Source organism: Opisthocomus hoazin, chromosome 2 (assembly GCF_030867145.1).
Source record: "Opisthocomus hoazin isolate bOpiHoa1 chromosome 2, bOpiHoa1.hap1, whole genome shotgun sequence".
Lineage (NCBI taxonomy): Eukaryota > Metazoa > Chordata > Aves > Opisthocomiformes > Opisthocomidae > Opisthocomus > Opisthocomus hoazin.
Window position 1 is genome coordinate 7105693 of NC_134415.1, and position 17565 is coordinate 7123257.

The 17565-nt window shown below is 42.4% G+C and overlaps 1 protein-coding gene across 2 annotated transcripts in view; it reads right to left on the minus strand.

Annotated features, from left to right (window-relative positions):
- PCNX2 (pecanex 2) overlaps nt 1–17565 on the minus strand; it is a 165062-nt gene that overhangs the window by 18998 nt on the left and 128499 nt on the right. For both annotated transcript variants that reach the window (XM_075412236.1, XM_075412234.1), the window contains exons 26-28: nt 9614–9867; nt 5153–5386; nt 3186–3289 (exon numbers count right to left, since the gene is read on the minus strand). In XM_075412236.1, the coding sequence (XP_075268351.1) occupies nt 3186–3289; nt 5153–5386; nt 9614–9867 (592 nt within the window). The remainder of the gene's footprint in view (nt 1–3185; nt 3290–5152; nt 5387–9613; nt 9868–17565) is intronic.

Below are 17565 nucleotides of genomic sequence, written 5' to 3' on the forward strand. Positions count from 1 at the left end.
CCCGGCACGTCGTACGCTTGCATTCCTATCGGAGTCTTGCCCACTTGCTGCTGCTTCGTGTTTAAATAAGTTGTGAAGATCCATGTGAAGCGGTAAACACAGTAAGCGTGGTAAGAACGGCCCTCTCTGCTGAAGGGAATCTGTTTGGGGGGGTTGTGTTGATAAAGGTCTTGATGTCAGGGGGTAGCGTACCCACCTTGCTCCTTGGCTAATAATTTCTACTAAATCGGTTTTGTCAATTAAAACGAAATTCTTTAAGACAAGAATAAACATATTTCACCAAGCTAGAATCCTGTTTTGTAGCTGTAGCAATTTATAACTTGAATTGTGCTGCTCGGGTTCCCTTTTTTTCCCCAAGAAAATCTTCCTGACAGTTGAAATGTATTAAAGGTAATTTAACCAGGTGGGTAAGTGACACAGTTTTTCAGAGTGAAACTTTTCTGGGGAAAGCTTTTGTGAAGTAGCACTGAAAAAGGTAGTGACAGGAGCTTCCACTTAATACCTTTTATGTCACAAAATACATCTAAAAAATACAATGATTCAATACTGCCCCGGAGCACTTTCTTAATAAAAAGAAAATCAGGACATAAAGATACAGGATTGTACAGAATGGATTCACAAAAACAGGGACAGAGCAGAGCAGCGCATGTGACTACTGAATTTTTTCCCCTTCTACACACCTTTTCTCCCCAAGTATTTTTGAGTATGGAGCATCCACTGACCAAAAGAGAGAAACTAATTTGATTCCCTGGTAATTTTCCAGATTTTGAAAAGACATGGTATAGCGGACTCCTGCAACTCCCCATGCATCAGTACAGGCTCGGGGTGGACCTGCTGGAGAGCAGCTCTGCGGAGAGGGACCTGGGTGTCCTGGTGGACGACAGGTTAACCATGAGCCAGCAGTGTGCCCTGGCTGCCAAGAAGGCCAATGGCATCCTGGGGTGCATTAGGAGGAGTGTGGCCAGCAGGGCGAGGGAGGTTCTCCTTCCCGTCTACACTGCCCTAGTGAGGCCTCATCTGGAGTACTGTGTCCAGTTCTGGGCTCCCCAGTTCAAGAAAGATGAAGAGCTACTGGAGAGAGTCCAGAGGAGGGCTACGAGGATGATGAGGGGACTGGAGCATCTCTCCTACAAGGAAAGGCTGAGGGAGCTGGGCTTGTTCAGCCTGGAGAAGAGAAGGCTGCGAGGGGACCTAATATATACTTCCAAATATCTGCAGGGTGGGTGTCAGGAGGATGGGGCCAAGCTCTTTTCAGTAGTGCCCAGCGACAGGACAAGGGGCAATGGGCACAAACTGAGGCAGAGGAAGTTACACCTGAACACGAGGAAGAACTTCTTCCCTCTGAGGGTGACGGAGCCCTGGACCAGGCTGCCCAGAGGGGCTGTGGAGTCTCCTTCTCTGGAGATATTCAAGACCCGCCTGGACAAGGTCCTCTACAGCCTACTGTAGGTGACCCTGCTTCGGCAGGGGTGTTGTACTAGATGACCCACAGAGGTCCCTTCCAACCCCGAACATTCTGTGATTCTGTAATTATTACTAAAATCTTACAGAAGACCTTGCAAATAATTGTTCACAACATTCATACTTTCCATGTTAACCTTTGGAAAGTCTCTGATAATATTATCTCTTTCCATTAGCTGCTCACCATGGAAGCCAATAAAAATAGGTGACATTGTTATTGTATCTGTAGTGGTGCCAAAACATTGTAATGAAGATTTTAAGATGCTGTGGAAAGTACATGCAACGCGATGACAGTTTTAGGAAGCTTTTGTGATATTTTTAGATGCATTTCTAATATCGCTGTGACATATCTATTGCAGCCCCAGATCAAATTCACTTTAATCTTTTCTCAAAAAAAAAAAAAAAAAAAAAAAAAAAATCACAAATGCACATCAACTTTTCTATCATGTCCCCAAACTCTAAAATTTAGGTCATCGAAAAATAGGGCAATTTTAGAAATATCGATGACTTTCTCCACATCACACCAATTTGAGTGCACAGAGATGAAGGGAGAGGAAACTCAACCCCGAAGAAAACTACTACAGGAAGAGAATGTTCAAAGATGAGCAGAGAAGAGACGGCGAAAGCCGCTTCAGGAAGCAGCAGGAAGCAGCACACCGAGAAGGGAGACGTGTGGGCCGTGAACATTGGGTGAACATTGCGAGAGGAGGACATAAAGACAGACATCGCAAACGACTCAACAGATAATAAAGCTAGAATAAATATTTAAAGGACTGTTTTCTAACAGCAAATGGATTCAAGATCGCACATGCTGTCTCTGTTTGCTTGTTAGCAAGACAAATCCTCTCCAAGGAGCGTGTTGAGAGAGGGCTGGCTGGCTTTATTCACCATGTCGTGCCAATACAGCAAGGTCACTTGGAGGCTGTGTATTTACTGATCTTGTCTACTGTTACTAAACTCTTGCGAACACAGGGAGTTCAAACACATCTAATAAAAATCTAAAATTAGGAAAGAAGTTAGACTTTAATAAAGTAAAGATTATTTCATAAATAAAACGCCATATCTATAAAATCAATTACTGAGGCTGAACACCTAGAACGGCATGAATGGTACCTTATAAAACCCAAACAACTCAGAACTCCTAGTGAAAATGGAAGACTCTCTTAGGAAAATGTCAGGTGAAGAGCGCATCCAGAAATAAACTTAACAAATCATATTTTAATTAGGAAGGAGTGTTTCGAATGAATCAATGAGCAAGGTAGCCTGAGAACAGACAATGCCGCGATCTCAAGAGATGTGAAGTTCTCCCCTCCTCGGTCACCAGGATAAAGTGGCAGAAGGAACACGGCATACAGCCCCGAGGAATAGAGGACCCTTATGGATTTATTATTATTTAGCTAACCAGTCGTCAGTGTACTCGGCAGCCTCTTTCCATTCCAGAGAAAGCCAGCATTACAGTAGCCAGGCCAGGTGTGAGGGAACACAAGCAATAACCACTGGAACCTATTCTTTCAATGCAAAATTCTGCTTTGCCCTGTGAAATCAAGACTGACATTAAGCAAGCTACCAAAGTAGAAGACATCCAGGAATGGCAGAAAGCAAATTATTTTATGGAGCAAAGAGACTTCGCCTTGCTCTAATCTTCTGCTGAGATTCCACATTAGGTGAAAAAAGACAAACAGGTCTTTGCTTTAAAATGAGGAAGAAGGATTCCTGGAAATTACCTGATGGCCATGTTGTGAGCTGCCGTTCCCAATGCTCTTCGACCCAGGATACACAAGGCAAAGGAAAGCGTCACCAGAGGCGAATCCTCATCGCTGTCCAGGTGCTACAAGGTTTTAAGAACAGCATGTTAGTCCAGGTGCAAATACCATCTTTAAAAGCACCGCAATGCTATACACCGTAACATTCATAAAATGTGCTCGCAGCTGGACCTACACACAAAACCATTTTTTGCAATTAAACAGAACAAGAAGGAAGATCACTGCCATCAGAGGCTTTCTGCAGAGCGTAAGCTGATTTTACCCACTGGCTAGAAAGAGAATATTTCAATTTCGGGTGATGAGATCCCACGGGAGGGGAGCTTTGGTGGTGGTGGTGGGGGTTTCGTTTGTTTGTTTTTCCAGCTCTGACATTCTAAACCAGAGTAGAATCCTTATTGCTGAGAGACATTGCAACTGGAGGCAGCCAAACTCCTTTCCACGGGACACCGTGCATATGAAACTCCCCTCCCCGATTCCAGAAGAACAATCTATTTGGAAAAATTGAGGGGAACACACCTTTCATGAATAACAATAAGTATGTCTAAATTGTATACCGTTGATGACACTGACTTCACATTTTAACAAGCAGTCAAAACATTTCATTGACATTTACTAGCTCAGGAGAGTTTCTTCACTGAAATTTTTGCAAAGAAAACCTGGCTATCGAGCAGGAGGAAAAACTGAAACAACTCCTCGTGAATGTGACTCTTCAGGAGGATACAGACTTATTGCTGTCCATGCAACGGGCTATTTCTTATAGCTTTCTTTGACTCTAAAACTGAAGCCAGTTGTAACGGAGAATGTAGCTGCTTCCATAAATATACACTGGTTTTCAGGGCTATGTGTACAGCGAAGCTTTTTTTACATCTCACCTCCTATGTGAACTTTACCTCCATATAGTTAGTGAACTACAAAAACAGAGGTAAAAAAAAAATATGTAAAAAAATATATAAATGTGTGTGTGTGCACACCTGTGCAGGCACTCATTTGCCCTTTTAAGTCTAACTTCGAAAAAGTTTCGAGTCCATTTGGCATCCCTAAATCTACTATTCTATTTGAAAGTCTCAGCCACACAACAAGTGAAAAAGCATGGTTTAACAGCGGTGTTCCCTGCACCATGCAATTCTCTGTGCGTGAGAACTTGGGAGCTGACATGGAGACGGGAAAGTGAAGGATGAAATATTCCCAGGAGGAGGAGGTGGTGGGGAAGGCTCAGAAGACAATCCGATGAAAACGGTATTGACGTGATGACACACAGAGGAACTGGTGGAACAGTATCCAGAGTCAGAGACATGAGAAGGAACCAAAGTGGAGAAGAAGCATTAAGCTTCAGCAACGTTACACCAGCTCAGGTCAGTGGTAGCAAATGGGATGTGCACTCAGTGATCCTGAATGAAAAATGCACAGATAACAGTGCCTGGTGGCCGGGAAAGATACGCTTCTCATTTCTTGCCATTATCAGCAATAATCAGAAAATTAAATGGAGGGAATATGCGTGTTTGAAACTGTATTCTCCCTCTGGGCTATTTTGAGTATCCCATGGAAATACAGCAGTGCATTTCTGACAAATGATAGCTGACCATCAGTAATCTCAGTGGCTCGGAGCATGCGAATGCATCGCCGTAAACCTGCCCTTGACCTTCTAGAGCTGCGAGGTAATTCCACCCGGTTTTGTGGCACGGTTCACTTTTGAATTACGAGCTCTCAGAAACGATCTGTACTAGCAGTGAGTTTGTTATGTACTTCCCTACCACGTGAAGACTGTACCCACAGGCAGGCAATGTTTGGAAAGGGTACACAAACACCACCAACGCTTGGCAAAGGTACCCGAACACTGGCAACGCCGAGTAACCATGAGTAACCATGCATCCTTTAACTCCTATCCCAAGAACTGAAACTACTACAAAAAAAGGAAAAAGCAAGCTTACCTCCACCCTTTTTCTAGCACAGAACTGAATCCAGTCCAGATAAACACTGCAGAAACTAGCTCTTGTTATTCCCTGGAGACACGGAACATAATCCTCGTCTATGTTAATGTTAAACATTGCAAGGTCACGTTCAATGTAATGCCACTTCGCATAAGGCTGCAGTATCTTTTGGATGGATTCATCTTTTATCCAGTCAAGGATTTTGGGAGAACTTGCTGTAAAGTATATTATACTCTGTTGACAAAACGTGCAAACATTAGTCACTCTATCTCCAATGAAAGCAGATACATTTTACACAGAATAAATCGTACAGGACCACACTGACTACCCATAATGGTACATATTTTTCCTATTTTTTACTGCTTGGCATCACTGCTTCACAAAACTGTTCCAAGTTAGAAAGATGGTCATAATTTATATCTAAATAGCTGACAACACAAAAAAAAAAAAGGTAGTATTTTTAATAACCTCCTGCTTTACAGGAGAATTAATACAAACAATAGACTATTATAAGAATACAGAGTTCCAGAATTCAAACATGTTAATTACTGACTATTACTGAGGTTCTAGAGTCTGTCTCCAAGAAGGTGATATCGATAAAAGCTCAGGCGTATTTTGAAAAAACTGTAGTGCTGGTGACGTGCTCAAAACAGGCCTCTCCTTCCTCCATGGGCTGCCTGCTTGCTGGGAGACAAAGCCTTCCCAGTCCTTTAACGAACACTTCCACCACCATTTAAGCGCAAAAGGGAGATCGGACTGGTGTGTGCAACACCAGGCTGCAAACCCCTGCCTGAATTGCTCTTTTCTCTCTGCATTTAGTAGCATCGCTGTTTTTGTTCTTTGTCGATGAGGCCAGTAAAGGATAATGGATTATTTCTTATATGTCAGGTTAAGAAGCTGATAACTGATGTGACTGAGGTTGCTTTTCGAGAACTGAAGGAGGAGCAGCGTTCAGCAGGAGCTCTTTTATCAAATGCAGAAATATTAGAAAGCAGCAAGACTCATATCTCATGTCTGTGAGTTTCTAAGTTTAAGTTCTTCTAACTGCTGTGACTGAAGCCATTAAAATAATAATAAATAAAATAAAATAAAATAATAATTTTAAAAAAATAATCTATCCAAACAAATTTATAGCATATCTTCAAAAGAACATGAAACTTCGGGAGAAGTTCCAGTGCTGCAAAGGAAAGTGGCTGGAAAGTCCCATTATAATGTTTTATGATTATAATTTTTGTTTTAATAAAAGATAGTCATTTAGAATTGGATTTCAAAGCAAATGAGGGGCAAGTGAACATAACTGAAGATGATGTAGTTCTACTTTACCCATGCAATGGAAATATTATAAAGCAAATAACTGTTTAAAATGAAAATATGATGGATTAAAAAGCACTACCAGCCCTTCTAAATATCCCAGGTGCCCTCCACAATTTATCTTTTAAATTGTACAAAAATACACCAGCAAGAGGAAAATTAAGCTCCAGAGGAAAAAGAAAAGTCAGACAGATACAGACTGAGGAGAGTCCCCTACTTTCTTGGCATGCGGAGAACAATCCACTCTTTAAAAAAGATTCATGCAGAAACAATAGGAGCTGAAAACACAGCACTCGGCGAATGCGGACTTCTTGAATACTAAAAGACGCTTAAATAAGAATATATTGAGAAGAGACAGAGAAGGCACAAGGGAAAAATATCGCAGTAGTTGGGCAGGAAATGATTTCAAAATATATGCAGAAGGGCTACAGGAGCTGACCCCCTTTATTTGTGGAGAATAAAAATCCTTGTATAAGAAGAAATGTGGGCCTTTCTAGGCTCTCAATGACACTGCGAATGAAACAAATTCATTAGGAATAAGACGCTCAGTGCAACTCGTTGTTTTAAAGACCAATATGGACCATCTGGGAGAGGAGAACTGAAACAAAGCATATGTTTTCTTTGTTGATCTTCAGAATGGAGTTTGCTTTTTTTATTGTTCTCACCTGTGTTTACAAAGAAGCAGATTCAGCTGGGGAAAAAAAAAAATCAGACTTGCAATCAGACACAGAAATAGCAAAAACTTCTGCTACCTAATTAAATTCTGCTCTTAGTAGCTCTCCTAGATATGTTTTGCGCACAAGTACATCCTCAGCTATAGGGCAGTTCAGAAATAATACGGTAAATATTTACAGTATTGTAAGCTACAAAGAATAAACTAAAAGCACTGCGACTGCTCAGCGCAATGGACATGCAGTTGATGCTGAAACTCCAGCCTGAGTCTTTTCTGAGTTTGTGATTTATGTGACCCGAATACCGCATTAGCTAGAGTTCGTCTTAAAATTACTTTCCTACGCTGTTAAAAAGGAAGTGTCAGGGCTTTAAAATGTTCACAGTGAAATCGCGCAGGGTCTTTGTAGCTGAAGATTCCCCTGTAAGAAACAGCAGGGGAAGGAATGGATTCTCACCTTTGTTTCTGACACTGTTTATCTGGAGGTAAGTACTAAATAGGATGACAGCTGATCTGATACATAATACAATCTTCTCACCTTCCGAGGCTGTTCTAAGGATTTTACCAAATCTTATCAAAGGTTTAAAGCTAATAACTTGAAGAACAGGAGAATCAAATCTCCGTATAGCTTTCTTTTGGGAAGTGTCATTCTAAAGGCATCTCCTGAAGGGAGCCCAGCCCAGGCTAATATCGAAGCTGCCAACACATTCTTATTATCTTCCATTCATCCTTCCCAAAGAAGGGAAGTAGATCAAGGGACTGACACCCTTCTACGAATGAAGATCTGTAAGTGCACTGTTACAGTACTGGCTCAACTACATCCAGCCACGAGAGATGCGATTTCCACACCTTCAAAGCCGTAGGTTGTGGATATCACGAAATCTGTGCGCAGAGGCGATGGAGCCACGGCAGACCTCAGCAGCGCGGAGATCCTTCACCCCACCTCCCTTTCAGTCCAAGCAGGACCAGTTAACTACACCTCCATCATACGGCACAGAAGCTGGTTTAAGCGATCCTACCTACACCAGCTGCTTCTCGGGTATGGCCAGAACAAGGAGCCCTGAACAACCTCTGAGTTCAGTTCTACTTCCTACGTGATGAACCTCACACCTCCCACAAGTCCTCTACACATTAGTTGGCTTCAAGGCACTAAAAAAGTTCCCATTTATGAAGAACAATTCTTTACCGCTTTAAACTAATGCGGTGCTGATTTGATTGCAGCTTAGGCTGGGATTTTTTTCAATGGTATCATTTGCCATCATACACCAGCTTGCATCAGTTTATGTTCAGGTTATTCAGGTTACCGTTTAAACTAAAGCGAAGGAATTGTAGCAACATATTCATTTCACTTTAAAGAAGTGGCATTTTTTTAGTTTAGATACATTGCTTAAAAGCAATTTCGTTTATAGCCACAAAACCTACTTCTAAAATGAAAAAATCACGCTCACATGCAGTTTTGCATTTAATTAGTTAATTAAGCAAAGCAGGGTGGTTACCAGGCCCCATTGCCTGTAAAATTATTTATGAAATCCCAGTCTGCATTTTATAGAGTAACTGACTACAGGATCACAGCAGCTTTCTGAGGCAATGATCTTGTTTTTACTGCATTGGCTCACTTGCATAACATGGCGATTAATTTATTTACAGCAGGTCTCTCTCTAAGGTTGACAGGATTTTAATAGTTGCAGCGACATAAACAGGAAGGAGATGTCAGGGATGGCTGGGAGCTTTAGTGACTGCCTCCGTCGCAGTACCAGTGGCAGAGGAGGCAACACTTGGCTCTTGTTGCTTCAGCAGAAGACAAGAAAGCTCAGCCATTTCTTCATTCGCTGGACTGGAAAGGGCTTGGCAGAGGAGGAAGACATCTAGCTAGACTATAAGGTTCAATTATTTTGACAAATTAATATCTGTGTGGTCATTGTGATCTTAATAACAGTGCAAATATAGATGTGATGTAAATGAACTGCTGTTTAATCAGTCGAACAAAACAACTTCAAATGTGTTGTGGTATGTATCTACAACGGCAGGTGAGAAGGGGGCTGGCATTACTAAGAAAGGTCTATTTGAGAAACAGCTCTTCAGAGATTTCCCAAGAACTTTATGCTTGTTGATCTTTTTTTCTGCCAGAAAAAACAGTGGAAAGGCCAAGTCAAGAAGCAATAACAAACTGTCGGTGAAGCTTTGCTTTATAAGAATGGTTGCTCTGACTTTAGCTCTAGAGGACGTTAACTTGCCTCTCGACTTCTGCTGAAGCGTGCCAGCAATCCCCTGTGGTAACTGTAGGTGGTCAGAATCAACACTAGCAAAGGGAGATACGAGTTAATTATCCCTAAATAATACCAAGTCAGTCTGGCTGCCGGTAGTACAAACGAATAAATATAAAGCCAAAAGCTTCAAACGCTGTTTCTAATACCCAGCCATCATCCATTCTTTTTGACAAACCTGCCTAGGAACATAGTGCACTTCACCAGAGCGTTTACCTTTATGTAGTATCTGATCAGTATTCTCCGCAGATCGAACACTTGCAGCATTGTCGCGGCGTTGTTATCAATGATGCTGTATCCCTCCAGGATGTACTGGGTCCGCGTTATTTCCCAGGTCAGCCACCGGAGGTTGAAGGCTGCATTACACGACAACAAGTGAGGCAAGTGCCCGGGCTTACAGCAGCAGCAGCCCTCGTTGTCTTCATCTCCTTCGGTGATAGCTTCCACTTCTCTCTGCTGGCAATACGTCCCTTGGCAGTGAGAAAAAGAGAGTACGGTGCCAGTTATTGGGGGAGGAGGAAACAAAGGACTCCCAAGCTGAAAAAGTATGATTGAAGGCTCTGTGCACTTGGCAAAAATCTAATAATCTAATACCAATTAGCCGTGCCAACTGATCCATGCGCAGTAGCAAAGAGCCGTACATTATTTATTTACTATCACCTATAAAAGCCAAAAGGGCCCGATCTAACGTTCTAGGCATTCGGTTCTGAGCTGAGCCGAACTACAGATCACAGCTTCTGCCTTCATAAAAACTCACCAGGAAGCAACACTAAAGAGTCTCGCTCTGTCAGGCACATTAAGCAAATTGATCCAAGTCTCAGCCTGCTTCTTCAAACAACATACAGGATGCAAACAAAGATTTTTACAGTGTGTTAGAGCACTTATAAATCAGAGTTCTAGCAAAGTATCTCGGAAAGCAGGTTCCAAAAATAACATCCAACGGGTTGTTCTCCCTCCCACCGGAGTGTAAGCTACTCCAGATCAAACATCTCTAATGAACAGGACTAGTGGCAATACATCAGGAGGACAGAACAGCTTTCTAATTAGCCTAGCACACAAGCTTTAGATCAAAATAGAGTAAATCTTTCTGAAAAAGAGATGTTAACTCAAAAAGATGTCATGAGGCAGATGCAGGAACAGTAACGTATCTTCTCTGCAGACGTTGCATTTCTGGCCTGTGCTGTGCACACCAGGAGGTCAAGCTGAGACCTTCGGGATTTGGAATCTATGAAAACGTGGTTTCTATGCTGCGTAGGGCACTACAAATCAAAACCAAGGTGGACACCCCTGTGCTCCCCCCACTGTTCTCAAAATGTATGAATTACGTGCTCCTGGTGCATGGATCTTTTTCAAATTTACTCTCTGTGGGCTGTTGCTGAACTTACTCTCCATGGAATTAGTACATAAACCATCTTCCAAGGCCATCTCCTGGGATGCAAGTTACATGTATGTCTCGCACAGGCCTCCCGCCAGTGGTTCAACATCACCCCACGAGAGAGCTGGCTCCGTCAGCTTCCAAACGGTCTCAACAGGAGAAGAAGGTGCCACTGCGCTGCAGTTCAACAGCTACGAACCCCCCCTGCCAGGACCAACAGACCTGCTCCGTTGTGTCATTGCAAATGGGAGAAGAGTTTGGCTATGTTCATCATCTGAAAGTTGGACTGGGAAAGAATACAGGGTCAGCTGCGATCCCCCGTTGTGTGCCAGCACCCCGAAAGAGAGCCTGGAGCACGGCAGCATCCCAAAGGCCTTTCTGTGGAGCATCGTGACAGCCACTGTGCCCTCAACCAACTATCCCCGTCCCTTCACACCTGTCTGGTCAAAAACCTGAGGACCTAGAGATTATATCGATAGAAGTGGCACCAAGAATGTGCCTCTCTCCACGCTAAGAAAAGCCTTTCAAAATACAACAAAATATGTTGAAGTGTTGGTTATCACCTTCTCTTTTTTGTCTGTACCCCTTCTCAAATGTATCCAGCAAGGAAAAACATACAAGAAAAAAGAAGAAAAGAAAGATCTGAAGGGAATGTGTGAGAAAAAACAGGATTGTAGCCCTAAGAGATGGGGGGAAAAAGATCCAGTATATTCCAGTGTTCTCCATTCAGCTTCCTACAAGTGAAAACTTACCCTCTATACCCAGGTATTGTTCACACACTGACATGTAATCCTTCTTGGACTGTGGGGGTTATACAATATGACAAATTATTAAATGTCTTCAAGTAATGCAAATATAAACACCTTTCCTTTCAAGACTGCCACAAAGTACAAACCGTGACCTATGAAGCTGACATTTCCAGTTGGACTGGACATGAATTGGGCTGCTTCTGCTTCATATTTCACAGATTTCTACACGAATCAACATTTACTGCTCGACAGCAAAAAAGCAGCAACCGCTCTGGGTCAGTGGATGCTTTTCTGAAGTCAAGTCAGAAGACTCAAAGTACTCAAAGTGAGGTAGGGAAAGGCATATTCCTTTGTACATAGCTCAAAAAGAGTAAAGTAACTACACCATGCTGGTGCTGTTACTATTGCTGTTATGTTTATTTTTGAAAGTTAAAAGGTCTCTCAGTATTAAACTGAATTCAAGAAGAGATACATCTTCATCCCAGGTGCTAAATTAAGTATTGCCAAATATTTATAAGCAATGAAAAACACAAGCCTAATAACTGCCACCGATCCCCTTACAGCTAAGGGAATTAAAGATGGCTTTCCTCAGTCGATGTAACTCTATTATTAAATATTTTATTTTTCCTTTTGGCATGGAAATACCACATTTCATTCCACCTATGGAGTGCTGTCTATATTTCTATGTGCTCTCTGTATTATCTCTATTAATAAATACCAAATATCATTCCTGGAGATTCTGTAATTACTAGTTTTCTTAAGCCACGTATTTTGTAAAATCTGGGGCCTAAAGAGGCTGGCAAGGCAAGTAACAGGTTAATTCAAGAGACCCTCAGTGTTTGAGAGAAGCTGTCATCACATGCATAACAAATGGGAGAAGAAGATGCCAGAACAATTATTTGCATTCTCAGCTAATTCAACAGGTAAAAGTCTCTCCCAGTCACCTTTGCTAGGTAATTTTAATCAACTGAAGTTAAAATTATACTACAGTGGATGCAATCAATGCTGAGCTTGGGGAGCGAGAGACATTCTAACCAGGACTGTGTTATTACAGACCCTCTGGGAACCAACCAAAGGAGCTCATGGGGTCATTTTGCAGATGTATTCCAAGGAATGAAATCAGGGCTGTGCTCTTCAACATCTGGCAAACATGCACGTGCTTAACAACAGCTGTGTGATGGACCTGGGTACTATGATGTTGGGGATTTGGTGTCTTGACCGCCTGCAGAGCCTCTGGGGTATCCTCGTTAAGTTTAAAGGTGGAATCTGAGCCACGGCCAGCCCTCTGACAAAACACCAAATCCCTATTCCTATCATCATGCTGCTGATTAGTATTTCCAAACAACACCTAGCAAAAGGACTCAAGTCTGCACAGAAAAAATGCAGGCTTGAAGCTCAAGTACGTGTTGGTTCCCCCTCAACTGAAATCAGTTCTAGAAAGACTGCCAGTAATTTTCTCTCATCTTTAATTGAGCCTTACTTTAATCCATAATGCACTGGCTGGACTTCAATGCCACAAGTTTGCACGTTACTGAGAAATTTCATTTTACCAGTGCCTACATCAAATCCTTTTTGGTTCATTACTCTAGACACTGGTACTGCAAAGACTAAGAGCACGTGCTCAGCTTTATGCATTGAGCCAAAAGGGACAAGTCACAGTAAATGAAGTTAAGGGTTTCTGTGCATCTTTTACAGAAGGGTGACCCTAAACTTTCCTGTATATGTTATAAGCTGATGATTAAAATGTCAATTTTTATATTGCTTCTCAAAAAATTATCAAGTTCAAGCAACTCCGCGAGAATTATTCATAAAACCAAAGAGCAAGGAGCAGAACGTGCACTTCAGTTCTGCAATATAATTAAGTGTAGTACCATTAAATATTAAAATACAGGAAAATGTTTTCACTGGTAATTAGTCATTTTGAAATCTGAGGGAAAACATTTTTTTTTTTTTTTTTTTACATCTCTGCAGTAGAAAGAAAATAAGCTCTCCCACTTCACTCAAGCTTAGTCATTGACTGTGACCCTTGCTAGTACAGATGAGACCAATTCATTTGTAAGATATCTAACACTGGGTGGTTGCCAAAAATCCATCAATGCAAAAACGTGTGCCAGCTGAACAAAGCAAGGTCAACCTGTGCGAGCTCAGGAGAAAACCAGGTGAGAGCCTGGAGCTCTTTCTACTTCCCTGATGCATCAGGATTTGCCTTGTGCTCTGCCAGAGTGATCTGACCCAAATGGAAATAAGAAAATTGAAACTGAAGACTGTAATCTCACCTCAAGAGGATACATAAAATACACCTAAACTAATGAACACCCACCCTTCTAGAATTTAAGGCAGGAATCAAAGTGTGCTTTTGAATTTAATTTTGAAAACTCAGTGAGTGAAAAGAAAAGCATTTTTCAGTTCTGAAGGGCCAGAAAGAAAATCCTGTAACACAACCACATACTTCTAGAAGCAGTTTTAATTTCCCTAAAACACTCCAGTTTAACAACACAGAATCACAGAATCACTGAATGGTAGGGGTTGGAAGGGACCTCTGTGGGTCATCTAGTCCAACCCTCCTGCCGAAGCAGGGTCACCTACAGTAGGTTGTAGAGGACCTTGTCCAGGCAGGTCTTGAATATCTCCAGAGAAGGAGACTCCACAGCCCCTCTGGGCAGCCTGTTCCAGTGCTCCGTCACCCTCAGAGGGAAGAAGTTCTTCCTCATGTTCAGACGGAACTTCCTCTGCTTCAGTTTGTAACACGTCCAGAATGGGGACTCATTGCTGTGGCTGAAGGTAGCAATAGTTTGAGCACTAAGGATTGCTGACATGTAAGAAGCAACTAGGGTGCAAACATACGTAGAAAGGGTGATAGGGCTCATGCACTAACCCCATCCTACAGACGTTAAGGTCATCAATCGCTCTCCTGCATCAGGCATTTCAAGCTTTAAACTCTGTGAACCCTACAACGGGTTTTGGACTCATGTTAAGTCTGCGAGTTGGGGATGAGTATGGAGATGGGAGGCATGAAGGAGGACTGAAGCCCAAGGTAACTCCTTTTGTAGGACACGCAGAGGTCTCTTCACCAATGACTCCACAAAAATGCCTGACTGCTCACCATTTGTTTGGAAAAATCATGCACGTGAATATTTTACAAATAAATGTATTACAGTGGAAATATCTGACTCTGCTCTACCAAGCTCTGCAAATCTCAAGTTCTGATGAATAACGCTCCTTCTCACCCGACACATTTATTCTCTGCTCAGGATAGGAGCTTAATAAGCAGCAAGTCATCACCCAGAATTAGCGCAAAGTGCATAATTACAGCCACTGAAAGGTCATCCTCTCCTGAAACAAGCATCAGGTGCAGCCCTGGAAACACAGAAAAACAAATACTTCAAAAAGGAGTGAACTGAGCTCCCCAATGGAAACTCACGAACCCCAGAACTGGACACATTCTGGAAACCAGCAACTGTTTGGGCTCCTTCCTGCTCTTTTCTTTGTGGAATTGGGATTAAGAACAGTAATTTATAGGCTCTGATAGTCTCGGGTTGCTTCAAAGAAAAATCTCAGGACTTCAGACCAATATCAATTCCTCAAACATCAAAGCTGTTAGTTATAAAACTGTGGTTTGGTTTTCAGCTGTTGCAGGTGCTTGGATGCCTGAAAAACGGTCTGGTTTCCAAACCAGATCTGTTGCTCTAATAACAGGCAACCTCTCTCCTCAGAAGCTTTTCCTTTTCTTGGTCCACAGAGACACATTATGGAAGTCCAGATGGAAAAAAGCATTCTCTAAGGATGTTGGCTGTTAAACTTTCAGCTACCAAATACCACAAAAACCTCTCATTTCACCGCTTTCAGAGTGCAATGCAAGATGCCACATTCTGTTTCTGGCAAAGACATTTTCTCAATAAAAAGGTTGCAGCGCACCTAACAACATTTTCCATCCTTCCAGAAGTCTTCTCCAGTGCACGCATATATACATATAAAATTCTGGAAGGGAGGAAAGGGAAAAAAGACATCAAATATTTATTCTAGTCTGTGTTACAGAAACTATTCTAAGCCTCTTTGAAACTCATGGATGGCTTCCACTGCTGGAGCATTATTGTACACCTAGAAAGGCTGGTACATCACAGATTTCCTGAATTCAACATAAAGTAGCCTCTTCCCTGTTTCATGCCATTCTTCCCGATTAAATCACCAAGATTAAAGAAACCCCTTGGCATCCTTTTTGTTCATACCTCTAGTATTTCCTAGCATTGTGTCTCTCAGCCTTTGTTCTTTCCCACAAACAATGTACTTTTGGTTTTTAACCTTCTCTCCAAAGAGATGTGTTCAAAATGGCTGCTCTTCTCCAAACTGCTCGTAATTTATTAATACCTTTTGACGATCTGGTGCAAACACTGAACATCTCTCAAGTGTGATCTCGGGAAAGACATGAAGGTGGGCACTTTTATTTCCCAAAAGCAAGAAGAGATTTGTAAAAGCAAAAAGCGAAAGTTGCAACCAGTCTTTAAATAAAGAATGATTCTCAGCAGTGCTACAGAGCCTTCAGACACAAAAATCAAACGCCGATAAATATTCCTTACACTGGTAATGTAGTTTCTACTGTAATAAAACTATACAGCATACACATACACTGCAGAAATGAGTAATTGTCCTTACTACTTAGACATCATTACTGTGCCTAAAGCTTATACCTTAAACTGGCTGTGTTCACACACTGTTTTGCGTGGGACATAAGCGAGCTAACATGGAGAAAGCCCCACGGGGGATCCCATCCTGCTGTCACAGCTGCCTTCCACTACGTACAATTACGTCTCGGTCTGCTCTGGGCTTCTTTCCTTGACTCATCTAATGAAGCTCCAAGTGAAGCATGAACATTGCACGTGCAGCGTTCAGCAACAAAAATCACAGCTGAGATTTAGAAGTTAATTATGTGATTGAAGAATACCGGGCATGAGTTAGAAAACAGCTCCTCAAGATATCAGCATCACCATCCATAAGCAATTTCTGCACATGGAATGCCTTACTGGATATTCTCCAAAAGACATTTTGTTGAGGCACAGACTAAAGAGGAAAATATTTTAAGTCTTCCTTGTTCTACAGGGAACTCGCAGGAGCTGGGTATCTTGACATTCTTTCTGCTTGTTCCCTGATTGTGGGTTTTCCCCTATTTCTTCCTTTCAAATTAAATGATACATTATGTATTTCTTCTGGCAGGCTTTTAGCATACCGCTGCGGTCTAACACAGACAGCAGAGTGAAGTTACCGAAGGGCTGGATTCCCCCACACCAATGTGCAAGTTTTCACCTCCCTTGAGCTCATTACTACCCTCTCTCCGTCTTCGCTAAAGGAGCCGGGCGTCTCCCCTCAGCGCCGGGAGGTATCGAGCCTCCCCCCAGCTTCACACACATTCAGCACACACGTGCTGAATGGCACGACGGAGGCACATCCCCTCTCCGTCCGTAGGAAGGGAGCGTGGAGAACTAATTCATACAAAGTGCTTAATCTGAACAGGACAAAGATGGATGAGAGGAATCCCAGCTTCGCTCTCTTCTTTTGGTCTGCTCAGTCTGTATCTTCTTACCCTGACTGCAGGAGCTTGTTCTGGGTTTTATTTTTTCATTTAACAGCTGAGCCAAATGCTCCTATTGCACACAGCTAGCAAGGAATCCGGATCAGTCATTTATAAGGCCACCTCTCAGTTGGGCCGGACTGCAGACTGGGGAGGCAGCACCTCCTGCCCCAGTACACTTCAGTTCAGAGGACTCTGTGACCTCTGCTCTGGGCACTGCTGCGGCAGTATCGTCTCCACAGCTTTTCAGCTGCCACGATGAGAAACACCCGCAGGAAAATCCAGAGCTCCACCATGCAAACATCACTGCTGGTTTAGTCATAAACAGAAAACAGTCACAGACACAGAGAACGCTGTTGTGATTCATGCACTTCCAAAGCAAACACAGACTTTCACTTTAAGGAACGGCAGATTTTTTGGGGTCTCCATTAAAATCACTTGTTTGAAATTGATGTCAATCCACAAAAGCTCAGAAATTACA